Source organism: Takifugu flavidus, chromosome 6 (assembly GCF_003711565.1).
Source record: "Takifugu flavidus isolate HTHZ2018 chromosome 6, ASM371156v2, whole genome shotgun sequence".
Lineage (NCBI taxonomy): Eukaryota > Metazoa > Chordata > Actinopteri > Tetraodontiformes > Tetraodontidae > Takifugu > Takifugu flavidus.
This window is the reverse complement of record NC_079525.1, coordinates 3519016-3540888: the sequence shown is the minus strand read 5'-3', so window position 1 is coordinate 3540888 and position 21873 is coordinate 3519016. Positions and strand designations below refer to the sequence as shown.

The following is a 21873-nucleotide window of genomic DNA, read 5'->3' as shown; positions in this document are numbered from 1 at the left end:
TCCCCCCCCCCCCCCCACACACACACACACACACATACACAGTAGTAAAAGGGAGTGGAAGGTGGGTGTTGTTGGAGGGAGCCTCAGAGTCTCATCCAATGGACTATCTTAAATTAGCCATGGGGGCAGGAGGCTCCCTCCCTGGGCTGTCAGCAGGAGGAGCCTGTGTCCGTGTCTACTGTTTCATTATTACCTGCAGGGTCCTGCAGCATTTGCCACACTTGTGTCTCTGTGTGGCCACACAGACACTGGGAGGCTCATCAGAGGTCACTTTTCCATGTTCTTTTCTCCGTCTGGACAGAGACATCTACCTGCTCCCATTGACTTGTACAATAAAACACAAGGCACCTAGCAGTGGATATGGCTGGTTGTCTGAAAGGTTTCCCACTTTGGGGAGTTTTGAGATGCCTGCTTCTGTCCTTTGCTCTCTCTTTTGTCTCAGTAGATGCTGATCCGTTTGACCCAGCTCACCTTTATCAGCACAGACCTGGAGCTAATGAAGACAGCATTATCATTGCAAACAATGGAATCAGAGTGCCCATTGGCCGGTCCGTGTTTCTGGACCCTGTGAATGACCTGGTAACAGAGACGCAGCCTGGCGATCGCTGCCAGATCACAGTTCTGGACAATGACCCACTGTCCCAGAAACCTGGGATGCTGACCCCGAAAAGGTTCCCTTGTTTATTCGGACCGGAAGATGTGAAATACACCCACTTCGGAGCCCGGAGCCCCAGCAGGGATCGCGTGAAGCTGCAGCTGCGTTACGACACCCAGACGGACACACTCATCGTCCCGTTCATGCTGGAAGTGGAGGTGGTTTTCCGGCAGCTCGAGATCATCACTCGGAATATTCCACTCAATGTTGAAAAGCTTCAAGGCGACAGCAACCCTATTGATAAAAAGGCTCTGGAGTATTCCTTTGAGGACGGCGTGACACAGTGTAAGATCGCCACTCTGATCGGCGAAGGAGGCCTTCCCAGGTATGGCGTGCTTTTAAATAATCCCTCCAATGGCCGGATGATTGACTGTGATGAGTTTGTAAAACAGGGCATTCGCTACAAGCACACAGCTACAAGCAAATCACCAAACAGAGACTATATCCCAATGCTGGTAGAGCTGCAGGACAATGAAGGCAACATTATAATCCAAGAGCATTTCCAAATGCTGGTTAGAATTAGGGAGGGGTCAGAAAACACTGCGCCCAAACCCAGTTTTGTCGCCATGATGATGATGGAGGTTGATCAGTTTGTGATGACAGCTATCACCAGTGACATGCTGGCAGCTGAAGATGTTGAATCCGACCCAGATGATTTAATCTTCAACATCACAACCCCGCTGAGCCCCCAGCATGGCTTTATTATCAGCACTGATGATCAGAACCTGCCCGTCACCTCTTTCTCTCAGAGAGACATCAAGGATCTCAAGATAGCTTACAAACCCCCCTCGGAAGATTCTGAGGTAGAGAGGATTTTCCAGCTGGAGCTTGAAGTTGTAGATACCGACGGAGCTGTGTCTGACACGTTTGCCTTTATGATTGTGGTCAAGCCGATGAACACCATGGCTCCTGTAGCGACCAGAAACACCGGACAGCTGTTGTTTGAGGGGCAGTCACGAGCTCTCTCCAGTTCTCTCAATTTAGAGATTAGCGATGAGGATAACCTGGAAGATGTGCGAATAACTGTCGTGGATGGATTAAAGCACGGGGAGCTGACTGTGCTCGGTGCTCGCAGGAAATTCTTCACCCCTGCCGACCTAGATGCAGGTATTGTGGTGTACCAGCATGATGGCAGTGATACTTACAGCGACAATATTATTTTTAGAATGACAGATGGCACCAATGAGGTTGAATTTCTCTTCCCCATCACGATCGCGCCGACCGATGATGAGCCCCCCATCATCAACGCTAACACCGGCCTGGTGCTGTTTAAGAATGAAGTCATGCAGATCTCTCCCTTCATCCTGAGTGCAACAGACATTGATTCAGAAGATTCTACAATAAAGTTTTTCTTAGAAACACCTTATTCTGCTGCAGGGGAGCTCCTGCTGAAGCAAGTGGAGCCTCCTTCTGACCCGTCTCATTGGAAGTACAGCGAGGCGGATGACATGTTTGAGCAGGTGGTGACTGAATGGTTTCAGCAGGACATTCTCGAGGGAAAGTTGTTCTATCGTCACACCGGACCACACAGCACCACCACCGTGATTGACCAGTTTGTGTTCCGGGTTCAAGATGATAACGATCCGCCTAATCAGTCCGGCGAACACAAGTTCACTGTCAAGATCCACCCTGTTGATGACTTGGCGCCGGAGCTCGTCCCAGGCACCACGCTCCACATGACTGTACAGGAGTATGAGCTGACGCCACTAAAGAAGAAATTCTTATGCTATTCTGACTTAGATTCAGATGACAGAGATCTGAAATACACAATCATTAAGTCGCCAACTGACACAGATGAGAACCACCCGGTCCCCCTTGGCGAAATTGTGCTGACTGACAGCCCTGACATCGTAATTACAGAGTTTACACAGGCCCAAGTTAATCACCACAAAGTAGCTTACAAGCCTCCAGACCAAGAGTTGGGAATCACTCCAAAAGTAGCTCAGTTTACTTTTATTGTTGAGGACAGTGCTGGTAACACTGCAGATGGTCTCTTCACCATCTTCCTGCAGCCAGTAGACAATAAACCCCCAGTTATCGCTAATAAGGGGTTCTCTGTCACAGAGCGAGGTACATTTGTCATTACTAGGAATGAGTTGTACGTCACAGACACCGACACTGACAGCAACAACATCGTCTTCACGGTCACCCAGGTTCCTACGCATGGGCACCTTCAGTATTTAGGGATTGACATGACAGTTGGGGAAACCTTTTTACTGGAAGATATCGTTAACAGTCGCATAGCCTATATCCACAGCGGGGAGGAGTCGGTCAGTGACGTTATTAAGATTGATGTTAGCGATGGTTTTCATGAGGTTCCCATCACCATTAAAATCAACACTGAGCTGGTGGATGATGAGAAACCCAGTATTCTGCTCCCTGAAGGTCTGCTCGGAGCGTCCATCGATGTACTGGAGAACGGAGCGACGGAGATTACAAGTAACGTGATTCAAGGGCACGATGAAGACACCGATGACCTGTTGCTCACTTTCATTGTTGAAGAGCCGCCGAAGCTTGGCGAGATCTTGGTTAAGGGTATCCCTGCTGAGCGATTCACCCAGGAAGATCTAATCAATGGTTTAGTGGTGTATGCTCACACATCCGGTGAGATCGGGCCAGTCAAAGAGCACGACGCCTTCAACCTTACCCTTTCTGATTTGTCAGATCAGTGGGTTATTGGTGGAAACAAGGTCCAGGGCGTGACGGTTCATGTAACCATCCTTCCTGTTGACAGCATTCCACCGATTGTCAATGTTGGAGAGCAGTTTCTTGTTGTGGAAGGGGAAAAGAATGTCATTACCGTGGACCACATCCAAGCTGAGGATATTGACACTGACTCTGATGACATATTGTGCACAATTGTAGTTCAGCCAACATCTGGATATGTGGAGAACATCTCGCCGGCTACCGGGTCCGAGAAATCCAGGGCAGGGACAGCCATCACTGCCTTTAGCATTAAAGATGTCACCCTTGGTCATGTCTACTATGTCCAAAGCATCCACAAAGGGTTGGAGCCTGTCGAAGATCGTTTCTCCTTCCATTGCTCAGATGGTATCAACTTTTCTGACCGCCATTTCTTCCCCATCGTTATTATTCCAGCCAACGACGAGACGCCTGAGATTTTTATCCGTGAGTTTGTGGTAATGGAAGGCATGAGTCTGGTCATCGACACGCCCATTCTGAATGCTGCGGATAGCGACATCCCCGGGGACGAGCTGCACTTTGAGATAATCCAAAATCCCAAACATGGAACAATAGTTCAGCAGCACAGCACAGGCACAGTCCCAGTGGAGAACTTCAGCATTGAACAGATCAAGGAGGGGTCCAACATCATTTATGAACATGATAATTCAGAGACAAAAGAAGACAGCTTCAAAATCAGACTCTCTGATGGCAAACACCATGTGGAGAAAACTGTTCTTGTCATGGTCATTCCCATCGACGACGAGACACCGAGGATGGCTATAAACGATGGCCTCGATGTCGAGATCGGAGAGACCAAAGTCATCAGCAGCAAGGTTTTGAAAGCCACTGATCTTGACTCTGAGGACAAAGAACTCATCTACATCATGCGTTACGGTCCAGGCCAGGGGTACCTTCAACGAATCAGCAGATCCGGCGACGTTTTGGGCAACATCACATTAGGGATGAACTTCACTCAGGAGGAAATCGACAACCAGCTTATCCAGTATGTGCACACAGGCCAGGAGGGAATCCGAGACCTGCTGAAATTTGATGTCACTGATGGCATCAATCCCCTAATCGACCGTTACTTTTACATCAATATCGGTACCATCGACATGGTGTTTCCCAATGTTATCAACAAAGGTGTTACTCTTAAGGAAGGCGGGAAAGTCACACTCACCACTGACCTCCTCAGCACCACTGACATTAACAGCCCCGATGAGTACCTCACATTTAGCATCACACGGGCCCCAATCAGAGGCCACTTAGAGAGCACGGACCATCCTGGTGTGCCCATATCCACCTTCACCCAACTGCAGCTGGCCGGAAACAAGATCTACTACATCCACACCTCCGATGATGAGATAAAAATGGACAGCTTTGAATTCGAGGTGACAGACGGCTACAATCCCGTCTTTCGAACCTTCAGAGTTTCCATCACTGATGTCGATAATAAGAAACCTGTCGTAACAATAAACAAGCTGGCTGTGGAGGAGGGAGGAACTAGGCTCATCACGCCGTTCGAGCTGACAGCGGAGGATCGGGACACCCCAGACACTCTGTTGAGATTCGTAGTCACCCAGGTGCCGATGCACGGACAGCTGCTCTACAACAACAGCAAAGTAATCACAAGCTTTTCCCAGCAGGACCTGAATGACAACCTTATCAGCTATAAGCACGACGGTACCGAGAACAACGAAGACAGTTTCTCCTTTACTGTGACAGACGGCACCCACGCCAACTTTTATGTGTTTCCTGACACTGTGTATGAGACGCGCAAGCCCCAGATGATGAAAATACGCATCAACACTGTTGATAACGGGGTGCCCCAGATTGTGGTCAACAAAGCTGCCGGGTCATTGAAGGTCCTCCAAACGGGCCACCTTGGCTTCCTCATCACCAGTAAAGCCCTTCGATCAGAGGACCGCGACAGTAACCAGAAGGTCCTGAAATACACAGTGGCCCAGGCTCCTCTGCATGGCTTCATCATAAACACGGCGCTGGGCAATGACAGCATAAAGACCTTCACTCAAGGTAAGCAGCTATTGAACAATTGGACCATTGAGTAAGAAATGTGAGGGTCAGCAATCAAAAACACAGTAAGGTCTGTAACTACTCTCAAAAGATATTTCCCTTTATTGAGCAATTTCAGTGCCTCCTATGGGCTATAATTTGCAGCTGTAAAAGTGGTTTTAATTGTCATTCGTTCCACCAATTACTTATACGACTAACATTTCTGTACCTTTGACGGTTACACCAACAGCTGACATCAATGAGATGAAGATCTGCTATGTGCTGGTGGATGGGAGCAACGCCACCAGTGATATATTCTACTTTACGATTGAGGACAGTGGTAAGACTCCATTGTTGTTTCAGATACTTGTGTGAACTGACACCGACACCCCCCCCCCCCCCCCCCCCCCCCAGTCCTCAGACGTTTTCTGTCTTTCATGGCTTTTCAAAATTCAAACTTCCTGCTCCGTCAGTCTCCCAAGTGTTTGCATCACAAAGACTTAAGGCAGCTGGCCATGACAACCAGTATGGAGCCACTGATTCTTTTTTTGGAAAGAGTACCAGGTTTAAAGGGGTCAAAGGGTCCTTAACACTGATGAAGAACAGTGGAAGAGGTGGGGCCACCTCGCGCTCCAAAACGCGTTGTTTAAGAACAATAGAATCTTTTTCCTGGGATCTTTCCCGTGCTCTCAGATTTATCTTTGATCTTTTGTGTGAAAGGTATTCAGTTTGAACCATTTTCAATCAAAACATATTTAGGTTTGACTTGAACCTGGTCAGTCCTGACCTGTAAGATTGAAGTGGGGCAAAGCCAACCACTGTTCATGAGGCTTTATTGTAAAGACAACTTTAAAACTTGTAATTTTCCCTGAAGACCATAGCAAAGTTGGGTTTTAGATATTATTATTCCCTGAAATGGGACCTCTTGTCACTTTGTCAATTACTGCCAGTGCAGTTAAATGTTTTGTAACCCTTACAAGTTGGTCATTACTAAAACAGATTCTATTATTTAATACTGGAAATTGAGTTGTGCTGGATTGTGCCTTGATTTTGTGCCTGCATGAGACCTGGTTAGTTGACTTTTCTGCCTATAAATGGAAGTTTAGCCACCAGATGTGAAGGTAAGGCTTCAATTAGCTCAACAGTTTCTTTAGTGTGGAGCTTTTTCTGCTGCTTTAGCTTTGGCACCGAACCAGGAGTGATGGAGCAGACACGGACACAACACACTGTTTCTGAACGGCGGCACACACACGGCATGAACATGACTGGTAGCGCATGTATTATATGACAGACAGAGCGTACACACACAGCAGGGACAAACATGCAGAATAAAAGTTTGAAAAATGGACCAAATCAACTCATCCTGAGAAGGGAATTGCTCAAGTGGGGTGTTGGGGAGGTGACTCCCGGGGGGAGACAGCTTGCTTATGGACAAGCAGGGACAGGTCAAGGAAAACTGATGGTCACTCTAGCTCTCTATCTGTTGATCCATCTAAGTAGGTGGGCTTTGAGAAGCAAAACAGTCCTCAGTGATTTGCTTCTGAGATTATCCCCTGAAAATCTCCCTTCTCGGTTGTTTTTTTTTTCAGTGCCTGGGGTGTGATGAGGATTCATGCGCTTGAAATGATGAATTAATCTATATTATGGCTTTTTTTATAAAATGACTACCATGGTCATTAAGTGGCAAAGACTTTTTGTAAGCATTTGGCTAAATCAATCGTCTGGAGTGTTTAAGTGTGATCTTGTTTTTTGGAAGTAACTGCTGGGCAGTTGCTTTAGGCACTCTGCGGTGTTTAAGCTTTACCTGTTAGTACACGTACAAGACTGATGCTTGTTCACAAGTGATAAATACTCACAGCAACAAATACATTTGTTCCACATCCGTGACCTCACCTCAGTAATGCTGCATCATTTATCTGCAGACACTGGGAATCTCAATCAGAGGACAGGAAGTGCTGCATCCGAAGCAGCATTAGCATGTAGAGAAGAAAGGACTGGAGTCGACGCGTCCTTTCACAGTGAATTCTTTGATCTGGACCTGCTGGTCATTGGTTACATTCCTGACTCTGTGGTGAAAGTGGAGCTGTGTCAAGTCCAGACACATTCTGCAGTCTCATTGTGAGTCCTGAGCGCACAATCAGATCTGTGGAATTGGCTGCTTATCAATCAGACCAAACATGTTTCATTTAATTAAATAGCATCAAATGGCTGTTACAGGACATCCGTTCTCACAGAATCCATAGAACTCTTGAAGGTGAACTCGTAAACAAAGTGTAGCTCAGCTTGTAATGTTCTGTTTGTCTGCTGGGAAATTCCAGTTTAAAGGCAACGGCCTGCATTCTGGTGACCAGGTCAGAAACACCCTCTGGCTGCTTGTTGTTTGGCATAGCGCAGTAATAAATAGCTGTTTTTACAAGCAGACACACACCTCTCATGCCTCCTTGTCCGTCAAAGGTGACCCTGTGACCCCCAGCGTAAGAGGTCCTCCTGCTGATGGAAATGTTGAAACATTTATGATCATTTCTTGTCTTAAAACAGCGGTAATATATCTTAACAAGATAGCTGGATTTCCGGTTGTCCTCAGAAAAGCTGCGCAGCCTTCCCGACCTTAGCGAGAGAGCTTCAGATTTCGCAGCAGAGCTAATGAAAGTTCTCTGATTAACATGAGAAAAAAAAGGAGAACAAGGAAAGAGCCTTTGCATTTGGATAAAGTAGACCGAGTCTCTTTTCCTATCGTAACAATATGTTCTTGCAGCGCTGGGCGGGGGATCACAGACCTTAGTGGGTTGTGTGTTATGCGATCGCACAGAGCCGGGAGAGGAATGCACTTGCTTGGAGCCTCCAGACTCCAGACGGAGCAGGGCCTGGAAGTGAAGTGGTATCCTGCACAGACAGGTGTGTGTATGCCAGTGGGAAGGCACCAGGGGGATCCCCTTTCACCACCCCCCTGTCACCCACTGCCTGTGTCGCAGAAATCCAAGCCAATCCCAGATTGCCCGATAACCTGGAGTCCACTGCAAACGCGGGCCACAAGGAGAGTGAGGCTAAGAGTGCCCGAAAATGAGTGTCAGCACTCACTTTGACAGAGATACATGTTTCTGAGAAGAACGCTAGGATCCGGGCGGCTGCATGCTGTCCCTGCCATGTTACACCCAGACTTCCGGGCTGTGTTGTGGGATCGTACATGACACCAATGTCAACAGTCACCGGGAGATTTACTGGCTCCTGGTGTCACCGTCGGGGTCATGTCACTAAAGCCGAGGCCCAGTCTGCTCTTCCTCTCCCTCCTTACCATTCTTTCATGTTTCTTTCTTTTCTTTGGTTACTTTTAAATGTCTCAGCTGTTTTTTTTGCGTTTATCTATCATCATTTTATTCTAACCTTCGGTTTCCCTTTCTGGTGGCTATTTTTCCGTCTTTCTGGTCTTTTGTATCTTCTGCTGAATTATTGCGGTTGAGGAGCTGCCGGGGTGGAGGGTTATGATGTATAGCTCCTGGGATATTCTCATCTGCACTCGAATGTCAATGTGGTCAAGTTGTCACTCATTTATTTACGTTCCTTTTCTTTTCTTCTTTTGCCTAAATTGCGACTTGGCGTGACAACCCCTAAAGATTTGTCACATGAAAGAAGCCTATCATAGCAGAATCTGTTGGAATCTGCTCAGTTATTAAGTCAAATATTTATAAAATTGTAGTAGATTTGTTCTTTACATCATCGACAGAGGTGGAAATCCTCCTTCTCTTTTGTTTTATTGTGGGTTCTGAGGTCCGGGTACCCACTAGTTTATGGTATTAGAAACGAGGCACTTTCAATCAGCACCCACTGTACGTTATTCTGCTGCCACCCCACTGAGGTGAATATAATAGTTAAGAAGTTTCCACTTCATCCTGTTATTATCCAGATGTGTAAAACATCCCTTTGGCTTCATTTGCTGCAGACACACAACAGGCCTTTAATTGGTCTCTCTTCTTAGACCGTCACTCAAAGGATCACCCATTGGCACAAATTCTCTGCTCGCACAGCCTTCTACATTCCTCAAACAACGTTTTATTTTCAGAAATACTTCAGGAAACTCAACATATTGTGCGTTAAATAGACATTATGTCCTTGCACCAATGTCAGTGTGAAGCGTGCTGCTAGTCATAGCAACAACAACATTTCCCTTTTTATCTTCAGGGTGTCATCACACATGCCGATGTTAAAAATATTCCTAATGAACACTAATGCTTATTACTGCTGTCAGGCCCTGCCAAGAGTTTGATTTATAACATCCTTCACTATCTCACCACTTCGCTGTGTCGATTACACCGCATGCTGCGCCTGTCCAGAAGGTACGATTAATAATCTATCATCAGACTCTATTCCTAACATGAGCATTTGACAAAAAAGAAGCTACAATTTCTGATTTTTTTCTATGCTTTAATGTTTTATTGGCTATCTATATGTTTGCATTTACTGTAAACACACACTCACACACACACACACACACACACACACACACACACACACACACAGCATCTAAAAGAAGATGATTAATGAGGACAGGGTGATGCCTGACACTAGATGAGGATATTCTTAGCTTATTGCACCTCCTTGCATCATCCTTGCTGGCTAATGTCAAAGCCTTGTATTGGCCTTCTTGTCCCGTCATTTGCAGCCCGACCCACTTCGTGACTGTATCTATGTATGGTTCAAGCAGCACTGCTGTGTAAACGAGCCGGAGAAGAATGTGCTGTCAAAGGACGCTGATGTGGGGAAATTCAGGCCATAATATGCTCAAGTTGGGGGTAGAGGGGGATAGCTGTGTTTAGTTGGGTTTTTGGTTATTTTTGGCTGGTGCATCCTGTGAGGACTGGCCCTGCCCTTGGGGGCCTGACGTCCACAATAGAAGCCGGGGAATCGGGCGATTCCCGTCTCGGGAATCACGGCTGCGAACAATATGCAGGCATGCCATGGTGCAGGTCGGGCCCACCCAGACGGTGGCCTGCTGTCCCCCTCAGTTGTCCATCCAGCCTTTGAACAAAGCCAACATGGAGGGAAGGGAACGTGGGATCGGGGGCGGGGAGCACAGCTGTCACTCTGCTGCACATAATCAGAGCACGTCCACATGGAGACGGAGACATCTTTGATTAGAAATCCCGTTTGACCCTGTTTGAGGCTCATTTCAGAGTATGTGTGAGAAAGTCTGAGAAAAAAAGCAGAGTCGTCTGCAAAAGGGCCACTTTTAGCAATGCTGGCTGTAATTATCCAGGAGAAAAGTAACAACCTGTACTACCTGCTCAGCACCTGTCGAGCACACGGAACAAACCCACCCAGGACGATGGCAGATGTCCCCTCACCAGTCGTCTACTGACGACAATAAAATGACTCAATCATTTGAAAAAAATCTGGGAAAATTAATTAATTTACCTGTTTCCAAAAAACAGTTATCTAGGGTGCTTCCACACTATAAAAAGGATATCTTTGTCATGTTGCAAGTTCTATTTTATGTTCTATGTCCTGCATAGGTTCCTTGGATTGGGCCTATTTTGTCACAGTGTTGACATGTGGGTTTGAGGATGTGGCCCCTTTCCCATTCTTGCTGCCCACACTCTCCCCCCAAATGTTTTCATTCTCCTAAGTCACACAGCATAAAGACTGCAGCCTCTTCAGGCTGAACCCAATGCTGGTCCATTGTTTGGAGAAGCTGCTTGACCCTGGTCACTGCGCTTGTTCCCCTCAGGAAATTCTGTGTAGTAAAAATGAAACTATTCTGAAAAATACACCGTTCTGCTAGCAAACTGCTGCGTGCTTCTTGTGACCTGGTGAAATTCCCCTCACGCTTCTAAGAGTCTTTATCAGGTCGACGGGGCTGCTGTCATTGTGAGCAGCCGTGTGAGACTAAAGAAGGAGCCCTCTCCGATGCCCCCGCTCCGACAAACCCACTGAGCTTGACCCACGTCACATCAAAAGTCACAGGTCACTACCCGCGCCTCGCCGACGGGCTGAGCTTTCTGGGCCTTTTTGCTGCGGTTGTTTAAGGGAAAAAAGTGTCAGCGCTTATAATCTCGAAAATCCCCAACACAGCCTGTATAAAGTCAACCGGCAAAAGAGATCTGACAGGTTGAGGGATTATATGAGTCATGAGATATCGAGGATTAAGGAAAGATTTGGTGCTAAAGTTATGGATCAGTGGCTGGTGCCTTTGAGCTTTAGGTGATTCTCATCCAGGCTTTTGTTCACATGTGTGTTTTATGACCACAGCCTCTGTCACAGGTGATAAAGAATGTGCTAAATCAAAGATACACAACTTTCTGTGTCTGCCATTGCTGTTTGAACTCTCACTGAAGCAACAATAAATCCCACAACACATATCAGATCACATCTGAGTGAAGAGAAATTTAAGGAAGACCTCGTTAAGTGATCAGGTTTCCTCTCGTTACTCTGAAATGGCCCTTTGTTTCATTGAGACTGGAGTTAATTACAGTTTTGGAACAAAAAGGCTCATTTCCTCTGCAGCAGATGAAGCTCTATTCAAATTCAGGAGCCTTCCTTTTGTGCCTTTTAGGTGGAAATAAAATTAAACCGCAGCCATTCCGGCTCAACTGGGCCTGGATCTCTCTGGAGAGGGAGTACTATGTAGTGGATGAAGATGCCAAGTTCCTGGAGGTGACACTGAAACGCAGAGGTTTTCTGGGGGAAACCTCATTTGTCAGTAAGTGTGAAACTTGTGTACGTGTTCATTTACACATCAGGCATTGCCTTCTGCCGGCATTAGTAAAACACACCTATGAAACATGATGACGGCAAGTCACATGGCCTTATAAAACTGACAATTTAACGAGAATTATTACCCATTTTGCTTTTCCCCCCTGCAGGTATTGTGTTATTAATGTGCATTTTCAAAGGCCACCCTTGCTATTAAATGTCAGTTCATAACTGTCTCATTTAAATTCTCTCCAATTAAAGCTCCATCCCAGTAACTCTTGGAGACAACGCCATAATTACGGCGAGGAAAACCTGAAGTTAACAAGTCATTAAGAGTAACGAGGGGCAGTAAAATTCGTTGCCTGTGTGGAGGTCTGACTGAGAACAAAATTTCCTTTCAGGTATCGCAACTGTAGATGGAACTGCAAAGAAAGACAAAGATTTCCGTGGCAAAGCCCAGAAGCAGGTCCAGTTCAACCCGGGCCAGACCACAGCGACCTGGAAGGTGAAGATCCTCGCTGACCAGCAGTTTGAGAATTCGGAGACCTTTGAGATTCAGTTGTCAGACCCAGTTATGGCTCTGTTGGAGTTCCCCCAAACCGCAACCGTTGAAATTGTGGATCCTGGCGATGGTAACAAACATATAGTCAGGGAATTTATTCTTTTTAAGGTCAGAATCACTGATCGGTTGTATCGCTTCCAAAACAGAATCGACTGTCTTCATCACTCAAGCAGAGTTCAGGATTGAGGAGGATATCGGAGAGCTGCTGGTGCCGGTGCAGCGATCCGGCGACGCGAGCCAGGAACTCATGGTTGTCTGTTACACTCAACAAGGTGAGACAATCTGCTTCCAGTCTGGTGCCAGATTCACTGGTAGATTTTAACCCCAAGAGCTGCGGCAGTGGAACAGATTACCATTGGTCAAAGGGGAAACTACTGATCTATTGAACATCATCTCCTATTGTTCCAACAATCCCTCAGCCACGGCCACTGGCACCATACCCAGCACCGTGCTGTCCTACTCGGACTACATCACCCGACCTGAGGACCACACCAGTGTGCTGCGTTTTGACAAGGACGAGCGAGAGAAGCTCTGTCGGGTCATTATCATCGACGACTCGCTCTACGAGGAGGACGAGAGCTTCAACGTCAGCCTCAGCATGCCCATGGGCGGCCAGGTGGGGGCCAGCTTCCCGACTGCCAGGGTTACCATCCTTGCAGACAGTGATGATGGTGAGTGGAGCTTTTGCCTGTAATGGTCATCATTAACCACCAATGTTGTCAAATGTAGCAACAGGCCCCTCAACATTTCACTGAAATAGATGCTGTTGACAGATTAGCATTGATATAGTCTCATGTCTGCTGTTTTCCCAAGAAAGAAGCCCCATTTTTTGTTTATTTCTTCATGGAAGTGTTTGGAATAATTCATTATTTGGAGTAGTTGAGGAAGAATAGCATCAAATGCTATGTTTACAGTGCCAAAGGACATTGTGGTGGCAGGTGAGGATCATCCTTGATGCTCTGCTTTATCATTTTTGTAATCCACACACCATTAAGGTGAACAGACAGCACACTATAGAGTCGCCAAAACTAAAGCCCTGGATAGGGCACTTGCCCCCATGGCTTTACAGAGTGTGCAGGTCCATTACCCTCCCTGTGCCAAGGTCTGACTCCTGTGTTGCTACACTCTGCTTCACTTATCCACCGCAGCCTGCCCGCCTGCATCCCTCTGACAATAGCCAGGTGTTGAGAGGAAAATGGAAGGCCTCGCTGGATGTTTTACACTCTTGCCTGACAGATAAAAGGGATTTAAGCCCCACTGTGCTCCTGGAGTGACCCCTGTCCTTGTTGGCATTCGGTTGCGGCTCGGGGGAAACGGGGGGGTGGACACAGAGGGCACCCCTTTGTACTGAAGAACCGAAAGGCAGGTGGAGAAGGGTGGGAGGGGGCTATTGGAATCCAAATGACTGGCATGTTTTTTACTCCCCTTTAGTGCAATATTGTCCCTTTATGTTAAACACTGCTAAAGTTCCTGTTAAACACCCTGAAACTCACACAGGAGGGAACTTTAAGGACAAGAAGACAAACTCTCCTCAGTGTAAAACTCCATTGTGGTAAACTTCTTGGTGGGTCCTGAAATAACATCCCGCCGTAAACCGTGTGTGTGTGTGTGTGTGTGTGTGTGTGTGTGTGTGAAAACCTTCTGCCTGTCTGTGGGCTGGATTCTCTCCAGCATTGCAGCTCCATTGTAACTGTATTTATCCGGCTCTTCCTCCCCCTGATCTTTAAGGCTGCTGTGTTGGCACCAGCTCCACTTCTCCTTGCTGGTAAACAGCCAGTTTGGCATCCGTAAGGTATTGAAAGTGTGCCAGACATTCTTCCCTGAGCGTCAGTCATCTTGTTGTGTCAGTCAGTTCCACGTGGATTGAGAACCGACCGTTCTAATCGCGCAACTCAGGCAGAAAGTAACTTTATTGCAAGAAAAATGAGGCGCTGTACTACAAAAGCACATGCTATGTAATAAATTAAAGACTAGATTTATATAAGTTTTGGTGATAATCTCTACAATCTAAAATAGGGAGCTGAATTCCAGAGCACCAGATAGAGAAGCGAGGAGAGATGAATTGACAGCGTGTTCAGAGAGCCCGGGTTCTCGTCCTCGACAGAGGTTTATGAGAGCGGACGCCTCTGTGACGCCGTCGGCCCCTCGTCGCACCGCTCGCCGGCCGCTCTGTCATCAGAGAGCGTCCCGCACAACAGCACACACCCTGTGTTTCAGGTGGCACCGATCCAGAAACAGCTGTCTGAGTTTTAGATGCGTGGGAGGGAGAGAAGAGAAGGAGAAGGAGATAAGAGGGATGACAGCTCTCTTCCTGTGCTGAGTCAGAAATGAGGGTCTTCGCTCAGCTCGTGCCAACTAAACCCCATCATAAAGATTCAAAATACGTTGACTTAAAATACAGAAGCATGTCATTTTACAGGATTAGCAAAATAACCATCTCTGTCATTGCAACCAGAGTGTATCCTCTAATAAAATGAGATTATATGAAAAACACAATAACTATATATGTGGATCATGTGCAGTTAGCTTTGAGTGGTTGATTTATAAAACATGCACACATACCCGCCTTTCCCATAGAGCCCTCGCTGTATTTTGAAGAACCTGAATATTTTGTGGATGAGAGCTCTGGCTATGTCGACGTGAAGGTATGGAGGACGGGGACCGACCTATCCAAGACGGCCACCGTCACCGTTCGCTCCAGAAAGAGCGAGCCCGTCTCTGCAGAAGGTAAAGATACTGTTGACTGCATTTGGTTTGGTCTTCTACTCCTGAGGATCACCTTACCATCCCCGCCCCTCAGCTGGATCAGACTACGTTGGCATTAGCCGCAACCTCGACTTTGCACCTGGAGTGACGATGCAGACGTTTCGGGTAATCATCTTGGACGATTTGGGTCGGCCAGAGCTTGAGGGGCCCGAGACCTTTGACCTGGTGTTACGAATGCCAATGAATGCTGTGCTGGGAGAACCGAGCAAGACCACCATCACCATCAACGACACAGTTACTGACTGTGAGTGCCAGTTCTAACAAACATAAATACTACAAGTAGCAACAGTATTGATAATTCCCAGAATCGTAAAAATAGACCCTCTTATGACAAAATAATTGTTTTGGGCAGTGCCAAAGGTCCAGTTTAAAGATGCAAATTATCAGGTGGATGAGTCTGATGGGGAGGTCAAAGCCATAGTGCACCGCAGTGGCGACATTAGCGTCAGGTCCACGGTGCGCTGCTACACCCGCCAAGGTTCCGCTCAGGTCATGATGGACTACAGCGAGAGGCCCAACACCGACGCATCAGTCATCACTTTCCTACCAGGTGAGGCACAGATCTGAAACTCAGATCTCCGGTCCTCAGTTGAGCGCGCTGACGGTGCTGACTGTGTCCAGGTGAAACCGAGAAGCCCTGCGTGGTCGGCCTGATGGACGACTCCATCCACGAAGAGAAGGAGGAGTTCCGACTCGTTCTGGGAACTGCCAAGAGCAAATCGCCATACGGCGCGTTGATTGGCGAGCAGAAAGAGGCGCTGATCACTGTCACTGATGATAAAGACAGTAAGATCAATATCTACATCCAAAATGTTACTGTTCCAGGCTTTTTTGTCTTAAGAGAACATTTTACTTCAACTAAAAATGTCCTTCTTTTTAAGAACCCATCATTCGTTTCTCTGAGATCAAGTACAGTGTTCGCGAACCTCAGGTTAAAGGTGAGGTGGCTACAGTGAAGATTCCTGTCTTGAGGCTCGGGGACACCTCAAAGCTCTCAGTGGTGAGGGTGCACACCAAGGATGGCTCTGCAACCTCTGGGGATGACTACAACCCACTGTCAGAAGGTAACACCTAGTGTTCATAGTGTTCTCTGTGTATTCTCTTGATTGTTTCTTATTAAATCTCTCTGCATCAAAGATATCGAGTTCAAGGAGGGCGAGAAGGAACACTGGGTGGAGATTGACATCCTGTACGACGGTCAGAGAGAGATGAGGGAGGCCTTCACCGTGCACTTGAAGCCTGATGACAACATGGTGGCCGAAATACAGGTGACACACAGGCAAACACGCGCTAGCAAATATAAACCAGTGGTCTACTGGTCTGGTAGGCCCTGCATGTACAGCGCTGCATACCTACACACGTGCACGCTGTCATGTCAGCCTGTGTGAAAATAGCCCAGGCAGCAGCTGGCATTGCTGTCAGTGCGCCTAAAGTACAGTCTTAAAAAAAGCTTTTCCCACTGGAACGAGATGCTCGGAGGAACGTCCCAACAGTGCCAGAGAGCAGGGGCACCTAATAACTGCTGTTTTACCTCATACGCTGAGGACGTAAAATTACTCAATAAATTAAATAGGGTAAAAGTTTAATGATTGCATTTTAAATAAAGAATTTTGGAAGTCCAGTGTGTCTGGAGAGTCGGCTAATGTCGTCTTCTTGTTCTTCACTCAGATGAACAAGGCCATCGTGTACATCGAAGAGATGGACAGTGTGGCCGACGTGACCTTCCCCGCTGTCCCTCGGGTGGTTTCCCTCCTTCTGTATGATGACACCGATAAAACCAAAGAAAGGCCCCACCCACCCAACGGATACCCCGTCGTGTGTGTGACTGTGAGTGTCTTACTTCTGCTCCTCTGCTGGATTAACGCCCGACTTTCCGGTTCATCGAATTTCCGTCATTATTTCTCGCAGGCCTGTAACCCAAAACACTTGGACTTTGATAAAACCTCCTCCATCTGCTCTGCGGAGAACATCAACGACACCTTGACCCAGTACCGCTGGTTGGTCAGCGCTCCCGCTGGGCCGGATGGAGTGACCAGCCCAATGAGGGAGGTGGACACCAATACCTTCTTCACCAACACTAAGTCCATCACTTTGGACTCAATTTACTTCCAGGCAGGTTCTAGAATTCAGTGTGCGGCAAGGGCCTTCAATGCCAACGGGGACGCCGGTCTGGAGCTGTCCAGCCCCATTGTTGTGATCAGCAAAGAGGAAGGTGAGTGCACGCCGCGACAGCCGCGCTCAGTTTAGAGTTCACAGGGATAACTCAGATGATTATTTCTAGGTATGTGTCAGCCTCGTATCCCAGGCAGCGTGGGTGCTGAACCATTCTCTGCTAAGATCCGCTACACTGGTCCAGATGACCTGGAATTTCCCAACCTCATTAAATTAACCGTGACCATGCCGCACATGGACGGTGAGCACTCACCAACACGTTGCTCTCAGTCAAACAGAAGAACGCGATCAGAGATTTGACCAGCATGTAACGCTCCACAGGCATGTTGCCGGTGATCTCCACAAGACCTCTGTCAAACTTTGAGCTCACCCTGAGTGCAGACGGCACCCGCGTGGGTAACCACCGCTGCTCCAACCTGCTGGACTTTAACGAGATCCAGACTGGCCACGGCTTCATCACCAACGCCACCAAGAACCCTGAAATCATCGGCGATACGTCGCCCTACCAGTACAACGCAAATATGCGCCCGGCTAGCACCCTGCGCTTCTACAGAAACCTCAACTTAGAGGCTTGTCTCTGGGAGTTCACCAGCTACTACGACATGTCGGAACTGCTGAATGAATGCGGAGGCTCCATAGGCACAGATGGACAGGTGGGACGAACCGAAAGGCAAAACAAGAGAAAAATTATTATCGCACCTTCACCATTATAGAGATAATAGAATCATACCAGTTCACTGACAACTTGTTCTTCTCCTGAAATTTAGGTTCTGAATCTGGTCCAGTCCTACGTCACCCTCCGGGTCCCCCTCTTTGTGTCCTACGTCTTCCACTCTCCGGTGGCTGTGGGAGGATGGCAGCACTTTGACCTGCAGTCAGAGCTCAAACTCACCTTTGTGTATGACACGGCCATCCTGTGGCAGGAAGGCATCGGCAGCCCGCCCGAGTCCGAGCTTCAGGGTACCCTCTTAGTCCGCCGCACCCCCCCGCTGGTGCTTCTGTGAACTGGACTGTAAGTTGGTTCTGTCTTCTTGTAGGAGCCATGTACCCGACCAGCATGCGGATAAATGAGGAGGGGCGGCTGGTGGTCAACTTCAAAACAGAGGCTCGTTTCAGAGGACAGTTTGTTATGTCTCACCCAGGTAACACACACACACACACACAACACACACACACACACACACCACACACACACACACGTGTGTTATCCTAACAAGTAAAACTGAATGTCTAACCCTACCATAATACCGATTCTAAGTTCAACCATAAATCCAAGTCCCAGACCACAAAAAGCCCTCACATCCCCAAACTGTCCTCACAGTGCAGGTGAATTGTGTACTCTGGTCCCCACTACACAGTGCAGGTGAATTGTGTACTCTGGTCCCCACTATGTAGCATTCATGCCAGCCCACACATTCAAAGCCTTCCTAATGCGGTCATTCTATACCACAAACTGCTATCGGATTTCTGCGCAGTCCATTTCCTCACTTTCATCTATTTCTGGAGATCCAAATTAAGGTTCCTTCTTGTGTGAAAGTACCAAAGGTCATTTCAGCAAATGAAATGACCTTTGACCCTGCAGTGAGGGAACAAGTGAAACACATAGGTCAACCTAAAATGTTCTATAGCTCTACTGTGGACAAAGGTCTGGCTTGATAGGATATGTGCGTTTTCAGGAAGCGGTGTGTCATCGGTGGTGATGTGCGCGGACCACCCGGGGCTCACTTTCACCCTCTCCCTGACCAGGACCGAGCCTACGTACAGCCAGCCCATGCAGCAGTGGAGTTTTGTCTCAGACTTTGCTGTGAGTTGCTGCTGTGAATAAACTCGCCACGTGTGGCGATCCTCGACAGCTGAATCATCTTTCTTCCTACGTGACGTCCAGGTGCGAGACTACTCTGGGACCTACACGGTGAAGATGGTGCCCTGCGTTGCGTCTCCAAACAGGGAGTTCAGTATCCCTCCTGTCTGCAGCCCAAGAGAGACACTTACGTTTGATATGGATATTCGTTTCCAGCAGGTGAGCACTGCAGACATAAGTCTAACATGGGATGTAAAGATGTCTCTGGGCTGCATTCCTGCTTCTCTCCTAGTGACTGCTGGGTTAGACACATCCCAGAAACCTCTCAACACCTAAACAAAATCCATCTACTTCCTGTCTTCTCCAGGTGAGCGACCCAGTTGCAGCAGAGTTTAGCCTCAACACTCAGATGTTCCTGCTGTCCAAGAAGGAGTTGTGGTTGTCTGATGGATCAATGGGCTTCGGAGAAGGAAGCGATACTGCGTTCACTGAAGGTGCTCACATACTGCCACCTAATGGACATTAGCAAGCATTACACCCGAGCCAAGTTTAAGTACTCCCTCTTAACTCGGCTGTAGGCTCAACAATCTATGGTCGCGTGATGGTGGACCCGGTCCAGAACCTGGGTGACTCCTTCTCCTGTGGCATTGAGAAAGTCTTCCTCTGCACCGGTGCGGACGGCTACGTTCCCAAGTACAACCCAACTAATCAGGAGTACGGTTGCTTGGCAGATTCGCCTTCTCTTCTTTATACATTCAAGATCCTGGTAAGATGCCTTCGTATGAGTTGTGGGAACCAGAAATGGCGAGGAGGTGATTTCTGATTGCTGTTTGCGGGTCCACAGGACAAAGCCCAGCCGGAGACTCAAGCTTCAGCGTTTGGCGATGTAGCTTTTAAGGCCACGCTGGCCCAAGACACCCCTGGAGCTCTGTCTTTAGTTAAACAGCCAGGATCCGATGGCTTCCTGCTCTCATCGGATCCACTGTTCCAGGTTTGTGCGACTCCCCTAATTCAGTAGCGTTTTGCGAAGACTCTTGCTCAGCTGTGTTGGCTCTGCAGGTGGCCGGTGGCCGGGAATGGTTCATCCACACCATCTACATGGTACGCTCCAGGGAAAATGCCAATCGCCACATTGGCAAACGCAGTTTAGAGTATCTGCATCACAGCATCTCCACAGTCCAGGACCCAGGCGACTCCCTCCAACGGCAGCGGCGTGCCGCCCCTGCTTTCCCGGACCCGTCTCTGAACCAGGACATAGGTGTTGAAAACAACCGAGGGACCAACATCCAGCACATCGCTCTCGACCGCACTGACAGAATGGTGGTCAGCCAACGCCAGCCGTGGTCCCATACCCAAAACCTCTTCCTGGAGCGCCCCCAGCTGGAGGGTTCCAGCAGGGAGCAGACCGAAACCTACACCCTCCCCATGTTGGTAGGCCTGGCGGGATTGGTCCTCCTCGTGTGCATCGTCGCCACGATTGTGATCCTACTGCTGCGGCGCAAGAGGAGGGAGAAGAAGACCCAGCTACCCCCCTACACAGCGTCTTCCTCTGCTGCCTACAGTGGCTACAGCCAAGGCCCAGCGAGCATGTGGAGCAGCTCAGACAGCTCAGAGGTCTAGATGTGAACGCCTGCTCCTCCCAAAAAAGACTGATGTCTCCTCAACCACTGTGCCTTCAAAGCCCAACGATTGTAGCACTGACCGAAGCCCAGTGAAACCCGCGGGCAGCACAACATGGCAGCGCCCGGAGAGTTTCGGAGGCTTTTTGCTTTTGGTTTTGTCCCGATGTGATGTATTGTACTGATGTGGGTAGAATCCCATCAACCACGTCTCTGGTTCCCAAGCTGTAAAAACACTTGCTAGCGCACAAACAGCGCGGCAAAGCCAGCGTTCAATTTTATCCAATAATTTCCCATGTTAAATCTAACTAATTTACCATTTTTATGACTATAACTCACTGTTTTATATTAGTTTGGTTGGTGGAGAGCGAAATGGACTGAATGTTAATTGAATCTTAAATGAATGGCAAAGTGATCAATGATGTTGGTAAATTATATTTCACTGCGGTGCCTTCAAACGCCTGCAGCTGGCGACCGAAAGGGATTGTAAATTTCATTTCAATCGTTTGATGCTTTTGGTTTTTTTTAAAGACACGTTTCAGGTCAGATGAGGCTCGTCACATGCAAAACGATGTGGACGCACCTACGCAAGGCTGCAGGAAATAGGTATTAAACTTGAAGAATTGAACTTTTTCCTCTGCTTTGTGGATCATGTCCTGAAAACTGCGCATCAAATTCATATCCTATATTAGCGTGCTAATCGTCAGCGCTTTGACGGCATCTGCAGCAATTGAGAGTTCCGTTGTGAGAAAAAATAAAAATGTCCTCTTTTTTTGAATGAGCGCCTTATTTTGCCAAATAAACACACTTGAAACGTTTTTTAAAAAAGGAGAGGTTTATTTGTGATGTTCAAAAAGACATTTTCTACTTCACGTAGGAAGATAAAAGACTGTTTTCTTCACAATAAAAAGGG

At 47.8% G+C, this 21873-nt stretch overlaps 1 protein-coding gene across 1 annotated transcript; it reads left to right on the top strand.

Moving 5' to 3' along the window:
• Positions 1-220: 220 nt before the first annotated feature.
• On the top strand, positions 221-21778 carry frem3 (Fras1 related extracellular matrix 3). Its single transcript, XM_057037032.1, has 24 exons — positions 221-5374; positions 5604-5693; positions 11901-12047; positions 12442-12672; positions 12749-12874; positions 13022-13273; positions 15180-15329; positions 15403-15612; positions 15721-15918; positions 15990-16154; positions 16250-16432; positions 16506-16636; positions 17037-17195; positions 17277-17580; positions 17650-17781; positions 17862-18193; positions 18308-18500; positions 18578-18682; positions 19217-19344; positions 19426-19560; positions 19709-19835; positions 19920-20107; positions 20186-20332; positions 20401-21778. The coding sequence occupies exons 1-24, from the start codon at positions 361-363 to the stop codon at positions 20959-20961; spliced, it is 9408 nt and encodes a 3135-aa protein (XP_056893012.1). The 5' UTR covers positions 221-360; the 3' UTR covers positions 20962-21778.
• Positions 21779-21873: the final 95 nt, after the last annotated feature.

What these genes read in the sequence shown, in the direction of transcription:
- frem3 (XM_057037032.1), top strand. Translation starts at nt 361, where the DNA reads ATGGCTGGTTGTCTGAAAGGTTTCCCACTTTGGGGAGTTTTGAGATGC. An exon ending in TGTCACTGATGATAAAGACA is followed by an intron (nt 16,155 to 16,249) that starts GTAAGATCAATA and finishes CTTCTTTTTAAG; the next exon opens with AACCCATCATTCGTTTCTCT. An exon ending in TGTGATCAGCAAAGAGGAAG is followed by an intron (nt 17,581 to 17,649) that starts GTGAGTGCACGC and finishes GATTATTTCTAG; the next exon opens with GTATGTGTCAGCCTCGTATC.